The sequence below is a fragment of the Vanessa cardui genome, chromosome 8 (assembly GCF_905220365.1).
Source record: "Vanessa cardui chromosome 8, ilVanCard2.1, whole genome shotgun sequence".
Classification (NCBI taxonomy): Eukaryota; Metazoa; Arthropoda; class Insecta; order Lepidoptera; family Nymphalidae; genus Vanessa; species Vanessa cardui.
The window spans coordinates 6,614,572-6,627,357 of NC_061130.1; the positions used below are offsets into that span (position 1 = coordinate 6,614,572).

The 12,786-nt window shown below is 30.3% G+C and overlaps 2 protein-coding genes across 2 annotated transcripts; both read right to left on the bottom strand.

The window, feature by feature from the left end:
* Positions 1-599: 599 nt before the first annotated feature.
* LOC124531922 (acylphosphatase-2) lies at positions 600-7,359 on the bottom strand. The gene is made up of 3 exons (XM_047106491.1): positions 7,124-7,359; positions 3,990-4,116; positions 600-740 (listed from the first exon to the last, which is right to left on the bottom strand). Exons 1-3 carry the CDS (start codon positions 7,185-7,187, stop codon positions 626-628), a joined length of 306 nt encoding a protein of 101 aa, XP_046962447.1. The 5' UTR covers positions 7,188-7,359; the 3' UTR covers positions 600-625.
* Positions 7,360-9,920: 2,561 nt separating this feature from the next.
* Positions 9,921-12,759, bottom strand: LOC124531880 (myosin-11-like). The gene is made up of 8 exons (XM_047106448.1): positions 12,618-12,759; positions 12,262-12,419; positions 11,830-12,093; positions 11,664-11,756; positions 11,205-11,587; positions 10,643-10,822; positions 10,201-10,363; positions 9,921-10,023 (listed from the first exon to the last, which is right to left on the bottom strand). Exons 1-8 carry the CDS (start codon positions 12,631-12,633, stop codon positions 9,937-9,939), a joined length of 1,344 nt encoding a protein of 447 aa, XP_046962404.1. The 5' UTR covers positions 12,634-12,759; the 3' UTR covers positions 9,921-9,936.
* Positions 12,760-12,786: the final 27 nt, after the last annotated feature.

Consider the following 12,786-nt stretch of genomic DNA (forward strand, 5'->3'; position numbering starts at 1 on the left):
TAGCTGCATGTACCATTAAAGTTCCGTTAATTCGAAAGGTTACATCACAGTTAACTGTGACTATAAAGTTAAGATAAGATCATAACCTTCTCCTCTTATGTAGAGCTTATCTCATCGCACTGCTTATTTGCCAGTCGATGGATATGTGCCAGTTTTCATCCGACCCAACGCCATGTTTTGTGGAGTACAGCATGTGAATATCGGTGTTACAATATCCTCATGATATTTTCCTTCACTAAGAATGAGATAATTTTTAGCATTATTATATTGAGAAAAATTAAAAATACCATCCACATAGTTTAGTAAGCCAATTTTTTTATAGAACGACGGAACAGCCTTGACGACTATAAAAGTGCAAATTTTCATATTGAATACTGATTTGTAATAACGATTCAAATCTTATCAACCCTCAACAATTGTTCAATGCCCCTATGTTCGATTGTAGTACAAACTTTTCTATAGACTCCGACTGATAGATGTACTGAAACTATGAACGGATTATTCTTAAGGCCATAGTATTTTATGCAAATGAATTAATTAGGTATTTATAAAATTACGTATTAATATAAGATTATTAATAGCGATAAAAAAAACAGAAATTATTATTACAATTTAATGAACTAATTCAAAATCTTATACTGAAGTTGTTGTAATCGAGTCGAGACAGGTATTGCCAGTTTCTAAGATCACATTTTTCAATTTTGCAGCCAGGAGATCCTTTGGTGCTGAGCCAGTCAAGCCTGAAACAAAAAAAAAATTTCAGAAGACTTTGATGCAATATTTAGTTTCACTTATGTATTTAAAGTATTTTTGTAAACAAAAAGTTTTAAACTAATCTAATATGCCAATTCCGCCTATTAATAATGAGACTTAAAAAACAAATTAACTATTCCACAGTGTGCCACCAACCATATGAATTAAGATTTATCTATTAAATTCACTTTCAAAGAGGAACATTGAAATCCAGGGTACTTAACAATACAGGTTGATTGAAATTAAATAATCGTTAAAACCATCGTCCCTATTTGCTTTCCATCATAATTTAACGAAAGGGGGGACGTCATTTAATTTAATAAGGTGAGATGTCAGATTTTAAACATGCTATTATTGAGTAGCTGGTAATTCGAGTAGTAGCGCAAAAAGCTCCAGTAAATAAGGCGACGTGTTATTCTGTCTCAGAGGGGAAATGCTGCTTGCAAACTTGTCACTATTTCACGCTGTCAAGATTTTTGCAGTGAATATTTTTAATTAATATTCGTGTACATTTAAGGACTTCAAGTAAATTTTTTTTATGCCAATAAAGATAAATTTTGAATAGTTAGTAAAACATTACATTGTTGTAAAGATAGCTCGGTTTTTAAAGCACTTATTTTGTATTAATTAAAAGCAGTTATCTGCACATGAGAATGTTACGATTGCTCTTTAGTTTTGTAATTTAAAATTTGGAATAAACGTTTTGTACGCATATCAGCTTTGAAGTTATGAAAAAGTAGTTAATAATATTGTTTTACATAACCCAGTTTTGAAAATCTTCTATCTAATTTCTAGTATACTAAGCCTGACCAAATATTATATTATACTAATATTCGTTATTGTTTGAATGGAAGCTAAGCTGATTGACATTCAACTTACACATCACGCTTATATTTCAATTTTATTTCCTTATCTCATTATTAATTAATATTTTAACAAATTATTTTTGATGGATTATATAATTTTATCGGATCTGATTGCTTAATTTACAATATGTATATTTATGTACAAAATATGATATAATCGTTTTGATTAACGCAACAAGTATTTTAGATACTACATTAATATTTTATTTTTAAATTATTATTCATAAGAAACCTGTACCAACTGTACTGTGTAAATTATAGTTATTTGTAAATATTTGTGAGTAATTAATATCCAAGATTTTAATATAACTTTAAGTAACAGTAACGGAAACAATTATTTATGTTATTCGAATAATTATGTCGAAAGGAACGAATAATAAAACGAGCGTAGGGCGTGCTACGCAGTGCTGTGCATGGTCTACGCAAGCGATTATATTAAATCATGAAGTATCTAATCTTAATTGTGCCGGCTGAAAAATAAAAGTACTTTTCTCAATTCAATTTTTTTTCATTTAATATAGATATGCACAGTACCTGTTAGTTACATAGTCGCTCAAAAACAATAATAAAAGTACTACGTATTACAATATAAAATTTTAAAAATTTTACAGGTAGAGTATCATCGATTTAAAAAATTAAATGAAGAAATATTTTAGTTGAGTAATATTTCTTATTTAGACAAGTTGAATAAGTAATGTTTTCCTGGTTTATTTTCGGATATAGCGTTCAATCTCGACGACCAATATCTGATGCTTATTGCAGACAGTACACGTCATTATGTAGGTACAGTTGCAGTATCTAATCTAAGAATCAAATAGTACGATAGGGTGACCGAGAGAGATTAGGCGCAGGACCATCTGTTTTGCGTACAGTTCAAGGTATATTAATAAATAATTCTTTAAAAATAACATATTAAAGGAACGACAAATTTAATAATACAGAAAGAAAGAGAATGACTTGCTATAATATTTAAATACTACAATAAATTATTTGAACACTTTAAAGTATTTATAGTCAGTCTCGCCAGGCAAGTTGCCTGTAGTAAGGAGCTGTTCACTTACGAATGCAACCTCTCGTATTCCGACGCGACGTAAAACTATCAGCGTGCATTAGCAAATATAATATAATTTTAATTTTTTTTTCTGTCTTTATCTCATGCACAGTAAGAAGTTTTTATGCACGATCGTCATACACCCCGGAAATTTAGAGACGAGGTACGGCGCACATGATTGAATAGACCTAATTATAATTGATTTAAGATATTTACAACGAACATTTAAATGTACCCATAATATAATATCTAGGTTCAAAGACTATAATAATAATAAAAAAGTATTATCGCTAGATGAAAGTCGAAAATCGAAACAGCTGATTATGTTATCTGTTAAATAAAAATAATAAACTTTGCATCGGTTATACTATCTGATATTGGATATATTTCAGCAACGAAACTTTTCTTATATAAACGGTCCAAAATCAGGGAAATCATTTCTCTACTAACTTACGCAATGAACCAGTACTCAGTAATGATCTGTGCTCAGATTTGACCCGGCTATCTCTGTAGATAAACATGATTAAAATACCAAAGAAAATATATGTTTTTGTTTACAAAGTTGTTTGTTGATAGGATAAACCTTACGTCGCGGATGTACAGACTCATTACTCATTACTTGGAAACAATCCAACGTACACTCTAGTTCAAGTCGTATTTATAGACCAGTATTTGTTTTCGCTTTTATAATTAATGGCCTTTCGATGTCCCATTTCACTGTATATCTCACTACCTACATGCCTTATGTCTACCAAATTTTAACCAAAGAATTCTCTACAGTTTTGTTTTGGAGTTAAAACATAATTATTATTACAATTATTGTAATATTTAAACAATGGTTATTGAAAGTCACATGGTATATAATATTAGAAGTGGTGGTCTGGGTGAGTAACATTTACTAATCACATAGATATTTTCTGCCTCCAAACAAATTTGAAAGATGACTGAGTGAGCCAATGTAACTACGAGCAGAAGGTACATAACATCTTAGATCTCAAGGTTGGTGGAGTATTGTTTATATAGGGATACTATTTCTTAGGGCGCAAATATATAAATAGCAACGGGCGGTTGTTGTGAATTCTCACGACATTCTCTCACTTAAAAGACAAGAGAAAAAAGCATTTTATACATTGCATATTATACGAACATAATTCTGAAAATTTTACGTCAATATTAATTATAATCATATTATGTAGTTGAATAGACATAACTTGTTACTTTGTCGTCAATTAAAAGGATTAACTAAAAATTTCAGGTCTGTATTTAATGTCTTTAAAACGATTTTAGATAAAATATAAATAATATTAAATATAACTAACATATAGTCCAAGTTCGACTTCGTTCCTTGCACCTTGCCAACTATGGTGCCATTTTTAGTATTCTTCACCCATCCAGTGATCCCGAGCTGTTCTGCTAAGTCTTTGCAGTACTTAGTAAAATAACAACCTGAAAATGAAATATATTATTTTTAATCGAACTACTTACATCATATCCTAATCAAGCGTAATAATTCTGTAATAGTTCATCATTTCACTTAATTTCTTATTATAAAGTGCGAGTAAGTTTATAAAGAACCAAAATGTATATTTTTATCTTCTCTACGACTATTTCTAGTTGACTCGGTCTACGATTTATGTATATCTAAAAATGAAAAGACAGAATAATCCTTGCGTACAATTAAAGTAAAAATATCAGATCGCCAATACAATACAATGTGCCCCTAAACTAATCTATATATTATCTATAGACTATTACAGAAAAATTAATCTGTTCGATGTCAATTTCCCAACAGACTTCGCTTAAATACAATTCTAAGCAAAAATATACTTTCTTTCGAAAATAAATATTTGCAATTTCTAAATCAATAGCACACAATGCTCAGACAGCTTCCAAATCATTGACACCGACCTAAATTTCTAATGGTCTTCTAAAATCTAAATATAACTAAACACTAGGTCATATGAAAATGGTTTAAATGGCGTGGCTAAACAAACAATAGTTTAAGTACAATCTTTCGCCACCGTTTTTTTTAACGAGGCCTTATAATACGCCTGAAAAAAAGAGATTTTTCTGAAACATACGCGATAATATTCGTAATACGTTAAAAAATCAACATAACATCTGTTTTTTGACTTCGAAACAATTACCTATATTTCTTTCAATCGTCTATAGGCGTGTATACAATTATATATTAAAATTACTATTTTTAGTAGATATTGTGAAGACTCGATAGAAATGTCAATTTAACTAACTCGTTTGTAATTTTTGAAGCCCTAATCTACAGTTCAGATTTCAAACTATTATATAATATTTAATTGTTAATATAATTGACGAAACACTACACTATAACGATATCGTCTAATGTGGATAATTTTATTTAATTTAATGACATTTTCGTTAAATATGCAACTTGGTATTTTCCTGGACTTGATTAGAACTTCATAGTTTTACGCCCAAATAAACACATAGCATACGTATATTCACATGAGTTCGTAACCAGTCGGATAAAAGTGGTTTGGAGTCGATTTCATTATTTGTAGTAAAGATATGCGAGATAAAAGAATCACACATGACATTGATGCACACAAATTATATACATACACAAAGAAATATCACATCCTTCTAGAAAACAATCTTAATACTAAATATTAAGTGTCTGAACTTATTAAAGAAAAAAGAAAAACATGAATAGGCTATTTGACTGGTTTTTAAAATCCATTTTATATTATTTAGTAGAGGTAAAGAAACCCAGTAAAAGTTATTTTTTTTTATTTCTAGTACATATTTGCCGAAAAATATCACATTAGAAATTCCATATTTAAATAATGCGCGAAAACACTACTTGGACAATATAGCGCTGCAATGGGGTCGGTGACGTCACTTTGCTGTATTTTAATCTGTGGTAAATATAGTAGAAAAGCAAAGTTTACAAGAAAGTGACTTCATCATAAGCCCGGCCAATCAGGAGCGTTTTGTGTCACGTGACGTTTCGTGCGTGAGTGACGTGCGTTTGAAAAAATGCATGTTTATTTATTGTTTTTTGAATAAATTAAGTATTATTTCCAAGTTTCGATAGTAAATAACCATTTTTAAACTCACAATCTACACTGATTACAATAATTCACAATTCATTTTTCGCATTGTTAAATAGCCTATTACATTGTTTATTCCACTTAAACTTTAACTTTCAGGTATACACATAAGTTTTTTGTATAACCTGCTTCGGTGCTACGTAGACATTGAAAACGATTTTTTTCGCGATTCCTAAATTAATACAATACATTATTCAAGCTCCTAATCCATTATATCGCGTAGATTTGATGAAAAATTACATCGATTTGTTTTTATTTTTCTTGTGGTTGGAATTGGCTATAATTATTAATAAATCGACCAGACCAAATTATCAATAATACTTGCACAACACTAATCCTTCGAGATTAATTTTCATTATCAATAACAAACAAATACAGTGCAACGCCAATTTACCGATATAAATCCTTGAGAAGGCCCAAAATTTATTAATTATAGTAAATCTACTCTGATAAATGAAATAAAATAAATTCGACATTATACAGCCACACCTTTAGTAGGTATCTTTTGAGTTAAACATGCTTCCCGGAGTCACAAAAGATGCGAGTAGGTATTATCAATTTATTTATAGCTTAATATCATGATTGAGATAGTATAATTATAAATGTAGATTGCTTATGTTAAGTTATTAATAGATTAGTTGAACCTTATTACGTCAATGTAGTCGTAGCGAAATTGGGACAATTTTGGTTTTTCTAATTTAATAAATTATAAGTGTTAAAGAAGATTATTAGCGGTTTTAATTTTGTCACAATATTTTGGACAAAAATTTCTTATGTTGATAAGCTTTAGTCTTTTCAATATTAAAATACATCCGATAAAAGGGTATTTATATATTATATTGCAAGAATTTTAACCTCACGTTTTTTAGCTTATTTCAAAATTTGTCAAAAAATTATTTGAAAAAAAGTATCAATTAAAATCTATTTTTCTCTTTGATTTATAGAAACTTATTTATTTATTTCTCAAAAATGCCTTAAAAACAAAAAAGAATCATTATGAAACTTGTCCACATTATTTTAAAAACATAAAAATGCATCGAAACTAGGTATTTATTTAATTTAAAGTAAACGAAATAAATGAACAGAAAGGACTCTGGTGGAAATTCGTATTCGAACATGAACGATTCGTAAAGGTCGCTCTTTAATATTTCCACAAAATTAACTAAAAATAATATCCTATGAAAAAAACTTATCTACTTACTTAATACAAATTTAAAATAAAATTTAGAAACAGTCCAATAGCTAAATTATAAGTATGACAAAATGTCAGCACTTACCATCAAGAGGCTCATTCGCCAACAAGTGTTACAAATAAATATGCAGAAATCAGGTACATTAACTAAAAAAATTAATTTGGTTACCTTGAACTTGTCCATATACTTCAAACTCAACAGCAACTAATGCGTTAGGATCTTCAGCACCCATCTTTTAATTTTTTAACACAATGTAATATAAATATAAAGTTCGTAATTTTTAAACGTATCTACGAACACAATGAATCGTTCTAAAACTCTTTTGACACGCCGCGCGCCGCCCGCCCAAACGCCAATGATCTTACGGCTGCCCTACATTATTTTAGTACATGGATGTATTACATAAAGATAGATAATTTGATGTTTTAAACAGATGATATATGATGGTCATAAATTACATTCAAGTGTTTATGTCGGGATCGATTTTATTGAATTCGATTGCATTGCAAATCATCTTATTGCGTTATATTTTAGTTATTTAAAATCGAATATTTTGTTGCTTGAGCAACCGACTATATAAATTTTAATAAAAAGATTGAATAATTTGTATTCATATTACATGTAATGAACACAACTGGTAATAAAATACTTTTTTATTAATACACCTGGAATACGTTTTTATTATTTGTTTATTTTTATTAACCTCTCAATTTTGAGTTATAAAGAAATAAATCAAATTCACTAAAATATATATTTTTTAAAACTGTTAGGATTTTTTTCATATTCTCACTGTAACAAAAATATTGATTGTGTAGGTATGTTCTAGTCAATATTAGTATGCGTGTGGAGTATTTTCAGAGAATTTTGAATATTCATATATAATTTTATAACCTTAAACTACTAGGTACTATGTAGCATTTCAAAAGACATGCTATTTAAAACAAAAACTTTACTCATAGCAAATTAACCGGCGGACGTTGAAGGGGCAAGCCAGGGGCGTGGAGTGGTTAGTTCCGTTAGCAATAACAATTATATGATTGGCCACTGATTGGAAAATCAACTTCCTAATCAAGCGAGGTCGCAAACGATGGTGATCTTTGGGAACTTCGTAACTTAGGATTGATTTTGTACTTTTTACGTTAGTTATAAAAGCTTACCCTTTCGAAAACTCATGTTATCTACGCTAATCGCTGCTTGAGACAATAAATCGACGACAAAAATTAGTACTTTTACTTTATTCCAACCGTAAGAAAAAATCCAAATAAGTATATAACTTATAATAATAACAACATTTGACAAGTATCTGACGCGATCATTGGTCGAGAGCGTTAATTTTGAGTTGTTTCCGGCAATCCTACCCATTATAAATTTCCAACTCTTACGGTATCTAGAGCACCAACTGAGGACAACAGTACGGTTTTTGTCGGCGTCGCTTAGTTGATCTACTTTACCTGACACATAGATAGGCCGAAAAAAAAAGTTTCAGATCTTCCATATAGGTTGGGCGGGAAATGGCTGGTTTATCAGCTTTTTGACAACTCCGAGCATCAAGGCCATTTTGGCATTGTGCATGCCGTGACTTAAAATTTGTTAATTCTAAAAAAACTCCATGTCGACGTATCGCCTAAAACTATACAAGGCACAACTTCGCCATCACATGGACTACTGCCCTAACCTCTGGGGGTGTGTTTCCCAACATCAATTTCTTCCATTATGGACAAATTTCTTTTCGAATTATGGACAATCAAAACCTTTGCAACCTACTTGACCCTTTGGCTATGCGAAAAGATGTTGGATCAATCAGTTGGATCTGCTTCTTATACGGCATTTTTCTCGACAAATGTTCCGAAGAATTATTTATATTTAATTAACTTCTTACCAAAAGAATAATTATTTACCTTTAGAAACATGCCTAGAGTGCACCGGTCTCTGATCCAGCTATTAATTTATTAAAATTAACTACTACGGAAGTTGTATGTTCCTGACGTACAAATAAGTGTACCTACATTTAATTAATAGTCGCAAAAATTGCCTTTCGCTACTAAAAACTTTCGAAAAATACCCAGAGAACGTTCTTTAACGGCATCATTATTTACCCTTTCTTACTCACAGCTCAAAACTTCTTAACAAGTTTTGAGTGATAGTACGAAGAGAAAGACTAGATTAATTAAAGGGTCCAGTTGAACTTAATAAAATTTTAACGATTAAACACTAAAAAAAATATATTTATTGCTATTTATTCACCAAAACAGTTAATCAACATGATAATTTAGAAAAACGTAAATAACATTAAGATTTTGAAAAACTAAACCCAGCAATGAGATATAAACAGATAATTATAATACTTTTTACTTACACAACATATTTTTGCTCACGTTGGAAATCAGTAACATAATGGTAGCAGTGATCTCTTATTAATTATTGATTTTATGTATGGGAAATTTTAAGAATTAAATTATAACGATATAATTCTCCAGATAATTTAGATCATTCAACAAAACTAGGGTGAGAAACCCCCATTACTTTATGTAAGTAGATTAAGGTCTATATACTTTTTAGGTGTTGCAACAATTGTTGGTCATTTTCCACTATTTTACCTACAGACTATTTCAATCAAAGGAGTAAAGATAAACAAATCAAAGATTTATGTACTACCCATATTATGCACAACAAGCAGGTCTGGTAATTTCCTCCCAGTGTACCTGCGTGAGAGAGTGAAAGTGGGTGCATGAAATCACATAATAATCTGTATTTTATTGCCAGAAGTGCTAAACGAAATATTTAAATTTTTATATATGTACCTTTTTATTACTGACAATAGGATAACGTAATAATAAAAAAAAGTAATATTTAATGATTTAATTTAATATTAATTTATACAGAGCTCATATTTTATAAAAGTCTAAGATAAAAGTCTAAGATAAAACTCTTCCATTTTCATTCAAACGTAAATAAAAACTTAAGAGCTAAATTGAGTCAGTTCAGATCCTTCGATTCCTTAGTTTGTCTTCAATCTTTTCTTTGGACTCCAATGCCTTCTTCAGAAGAGCTTCTTCTGTAGATTTTAACTAAAAAAAATAACACAATTCAGTAACATCTAACATCTTTATTTCCAAAATTTAATAATAACACTTACGTTGCTATATACTCATACAACTTGTTGTATTCTTATGATAACATTCATATGATTTTCATTTTACAATTATTACTTTTTACGTTAAATTTAACATCAGTACAGTACTTACATTAATAGTAAAATTTTCTTTGATTTCTGTCAGCTCTTCTACCCCTTCTACCTTTTTCTGCTCATACTTTGTGGTCAAGTCTTTTATTTCGAGAATGCGCTGCATTGCTTTCTTACATCTCTCATTGCTCTTCCTGTCTTTTTCCTCAGCTTCACGAAGATTACTAATATTAATCAAAATCATTGTTAATAAAAACACAGCAACTTGATCTCTTGGTTAGGTGGAAACAATATTAGACATTACTTATTTATCCTACACTGGTAACGCCATACAATAGAAATAGCTGCATACCAATACCATATCCATATGATCTTCTATACAAAATGCTAGTTATAAGTATAAATTCTAAAATTTCGATATTTTAATGCACTTGTTAAAATTTAAATTCCTCGATAATATCAAAAATATCTTATTTGGATTGAAAATGTCATGGAAAGCTTACCTCTGTGCCAGTGTTCTCTCTTGTTGACGTTTAGCATGACTCTCTTGCCTTTTCTTACTGGCTTCTTCCCTGGCAGCCTTGATCTCAGCCAGCTGAACTTCAAGTTCATTTACTTCAGTATTCAGGACATCTAATTCTCCTTCTTTGCTATCTGAATCTAAGTCACCATTTTCATAATCCCTGAAATTTTGCATTCACATAAGACACTACACAATGTTAGACATTTTATAACAACAACAACAGCATTGTAAATTCCCACTGCTGGGCTAAAGGCCTCCTCTCCTTTTGAGGAGATGGTTTGGAACATATTCCACCACGCTGTTCCAATGTGGGTTGGTGGAATACACATGTGGCACAATTTCAATCACATGCAGGTTTCCTCACAATGTTTTCCTTCACCGTTGAGCATGAGATGAATTATAAAGACAAATTAAACACATGAACCGCGGTGCTTGCCTGGGTTTGAAGGCGTAATCATCAGTTAAGATGCACGCATTCTAACCACTGGGCTATCTCGACGGTTTGTAACAACAATTTAACTGAATCAACTTATAATATTTACCTCAAACTCTCAGAAACTTTCATAATTTCATGTAATAAATTATTAGCAGTATCAAAATTAGGTTTGATTGTTTGTAAATTTTTCAAACTATTTTCCTTTTGCATGAGTGTTGCTCTTAATGTGTTCAATTTTTCTTCGGCATCTTGAACATTCTGAGCTGCCTGTGCAGCCTGAGCTTTTATGTCATCAGCATCATAAACTCTGAGAGCCTGTTTCTTCTCAATTTCAGCTATCAATGCATCTCTGTGACTTTTTTTCTGTTCCAGAGTTATTTCTGTTTGACGATTCTCTTTTAATATCGCCTCCAACTCTTGCTTTTCTTCATCAAGTGCTTCATTTTCTTGTTTAAGCTCCTCTTCCAATTGTTTTACATCATGATCTATCTAAAATTGTTATGGTTGTAGTATTTTTCTCTGATATATGTATATGGTACTAACAGTAATTAGTGAATAACCTTACCTGTTCCAATCTTTCAGCTCTCTTTCCTTTTTCTTCAGCTTGCTCATTTAGCATTTCAAGTAAACGATTTTTTCTATCTTCTAAAAGTTTTACCTGAAATTATAAAACAAAATTATCTCACACATGACTCTCCACACAAATTATAATTACATTTAAAATAACAAACCTGTTCAGTTTTAGAAAACAATTCCTCCTCATAAGGAGCTATATCCCTCAGTCTCTCTTCATTAAAAACCATGAGATTAAACAATAACAGCAATATGGAATGAGACGTTGTGACAGTTGGTTGCAAGAAGTGAGTGATACTGATGGTAGCATCAACTTGTGGCATTACGGAGACTAAGTGGTTAATAACTCTAGTCATATTGATGACAGGGAGCAAATCCCAATAGTAGATAGTATTTTCATTTCGGCTTTCTTCAGGTGGTGCCTGAAAAAAAGCATTAAGAAAAAAAATCCCTTAAATATTTTAAATTAAAAAAAGTAATGGGAATTTAAAAATTAATGGGTTATCATATGCAAACTTATAAAGAATATATATACATTAAAATATTATAAATAAAAATATGATCAAAAACATCCTATGTCATATACTCACCATAAGAACAGCATCTCTATCAATTCCAAGGCGGTCAAAAACCTGAAACAGAGCTCCCATCACCGCATGAGGCTTCTTTAAGTCTGGTGTTGTTAAGGGATAATTCGGAAAATCCCCATTCCAGTTACCAATAAAATTCTCAACCGTGAAAGCTTGTGCTGTAAATAGATGAAAGGACTTTAGTTGTAAAATTAAGGTCAGTTTTGAAAACAATATTTATCTGTTTAAAGCAAAATAATCAAATGTTTACTTTACATCCAATTCCAACAAATGGAAATCCAAATATTATTCATTTTTAATAATATTCTGAAATAAGAATTAAAATAATTTCAATTTTTAAAGACTAATATCCTTACTTTTCTCTTTCTCCATTTTCTGCACAATTTCAAAGTATCACTTTAATTCAAAATAATAAAAAAATAAGTATTTACTTATTAAAGTAACTGTGTATGGAATTGTAATGAAATCAAAATAAAATTATAACAATTGAGAAACCAACGGTTTATTATTTCAAACTCATAATAT

Bases quoted from the DNA above. Each gene is read 5' to 3' on its own strand.
- LOC124531922 (XM_047106491.1), bottom strand. From the start codon at position 7,187: ATGGGTGCTGAAGATCCTAACGCATTAGTTGCTGTTGAGTTTGAAGTA. The intron at 4,117-7,123 runs GTAACCAAATTA...TTTCATTTTCAG, and splicing joins AGTATATGGACAAGTTCAAG to GTTGTTATTTTACTAAGTAC. The intron at 741-3,989 runs GTTAGTTATATT...TTTTTGTTTCAG, and splicing joins AAGTCGAACTTGGACTATAT to GCTTGACTGGCTCAGCACCA.
- LOC124531880 (XM_047106448.1), bottom strand. The intron at 12,094-12,261 runs GTGAGTATATGA...GCTTTTTTTCAG, and splicing joins ATAGAGATGCTGTTCTTATG to GCACCACCTGAAGAAAGCCG. The intron at 11,588-11,663 runs GTAAGGTTATTC...TAACAATTTTAG, and splicing joins GAGCTGAAAGATTGGAACAG to ATAGATCATGATGTAAAACA.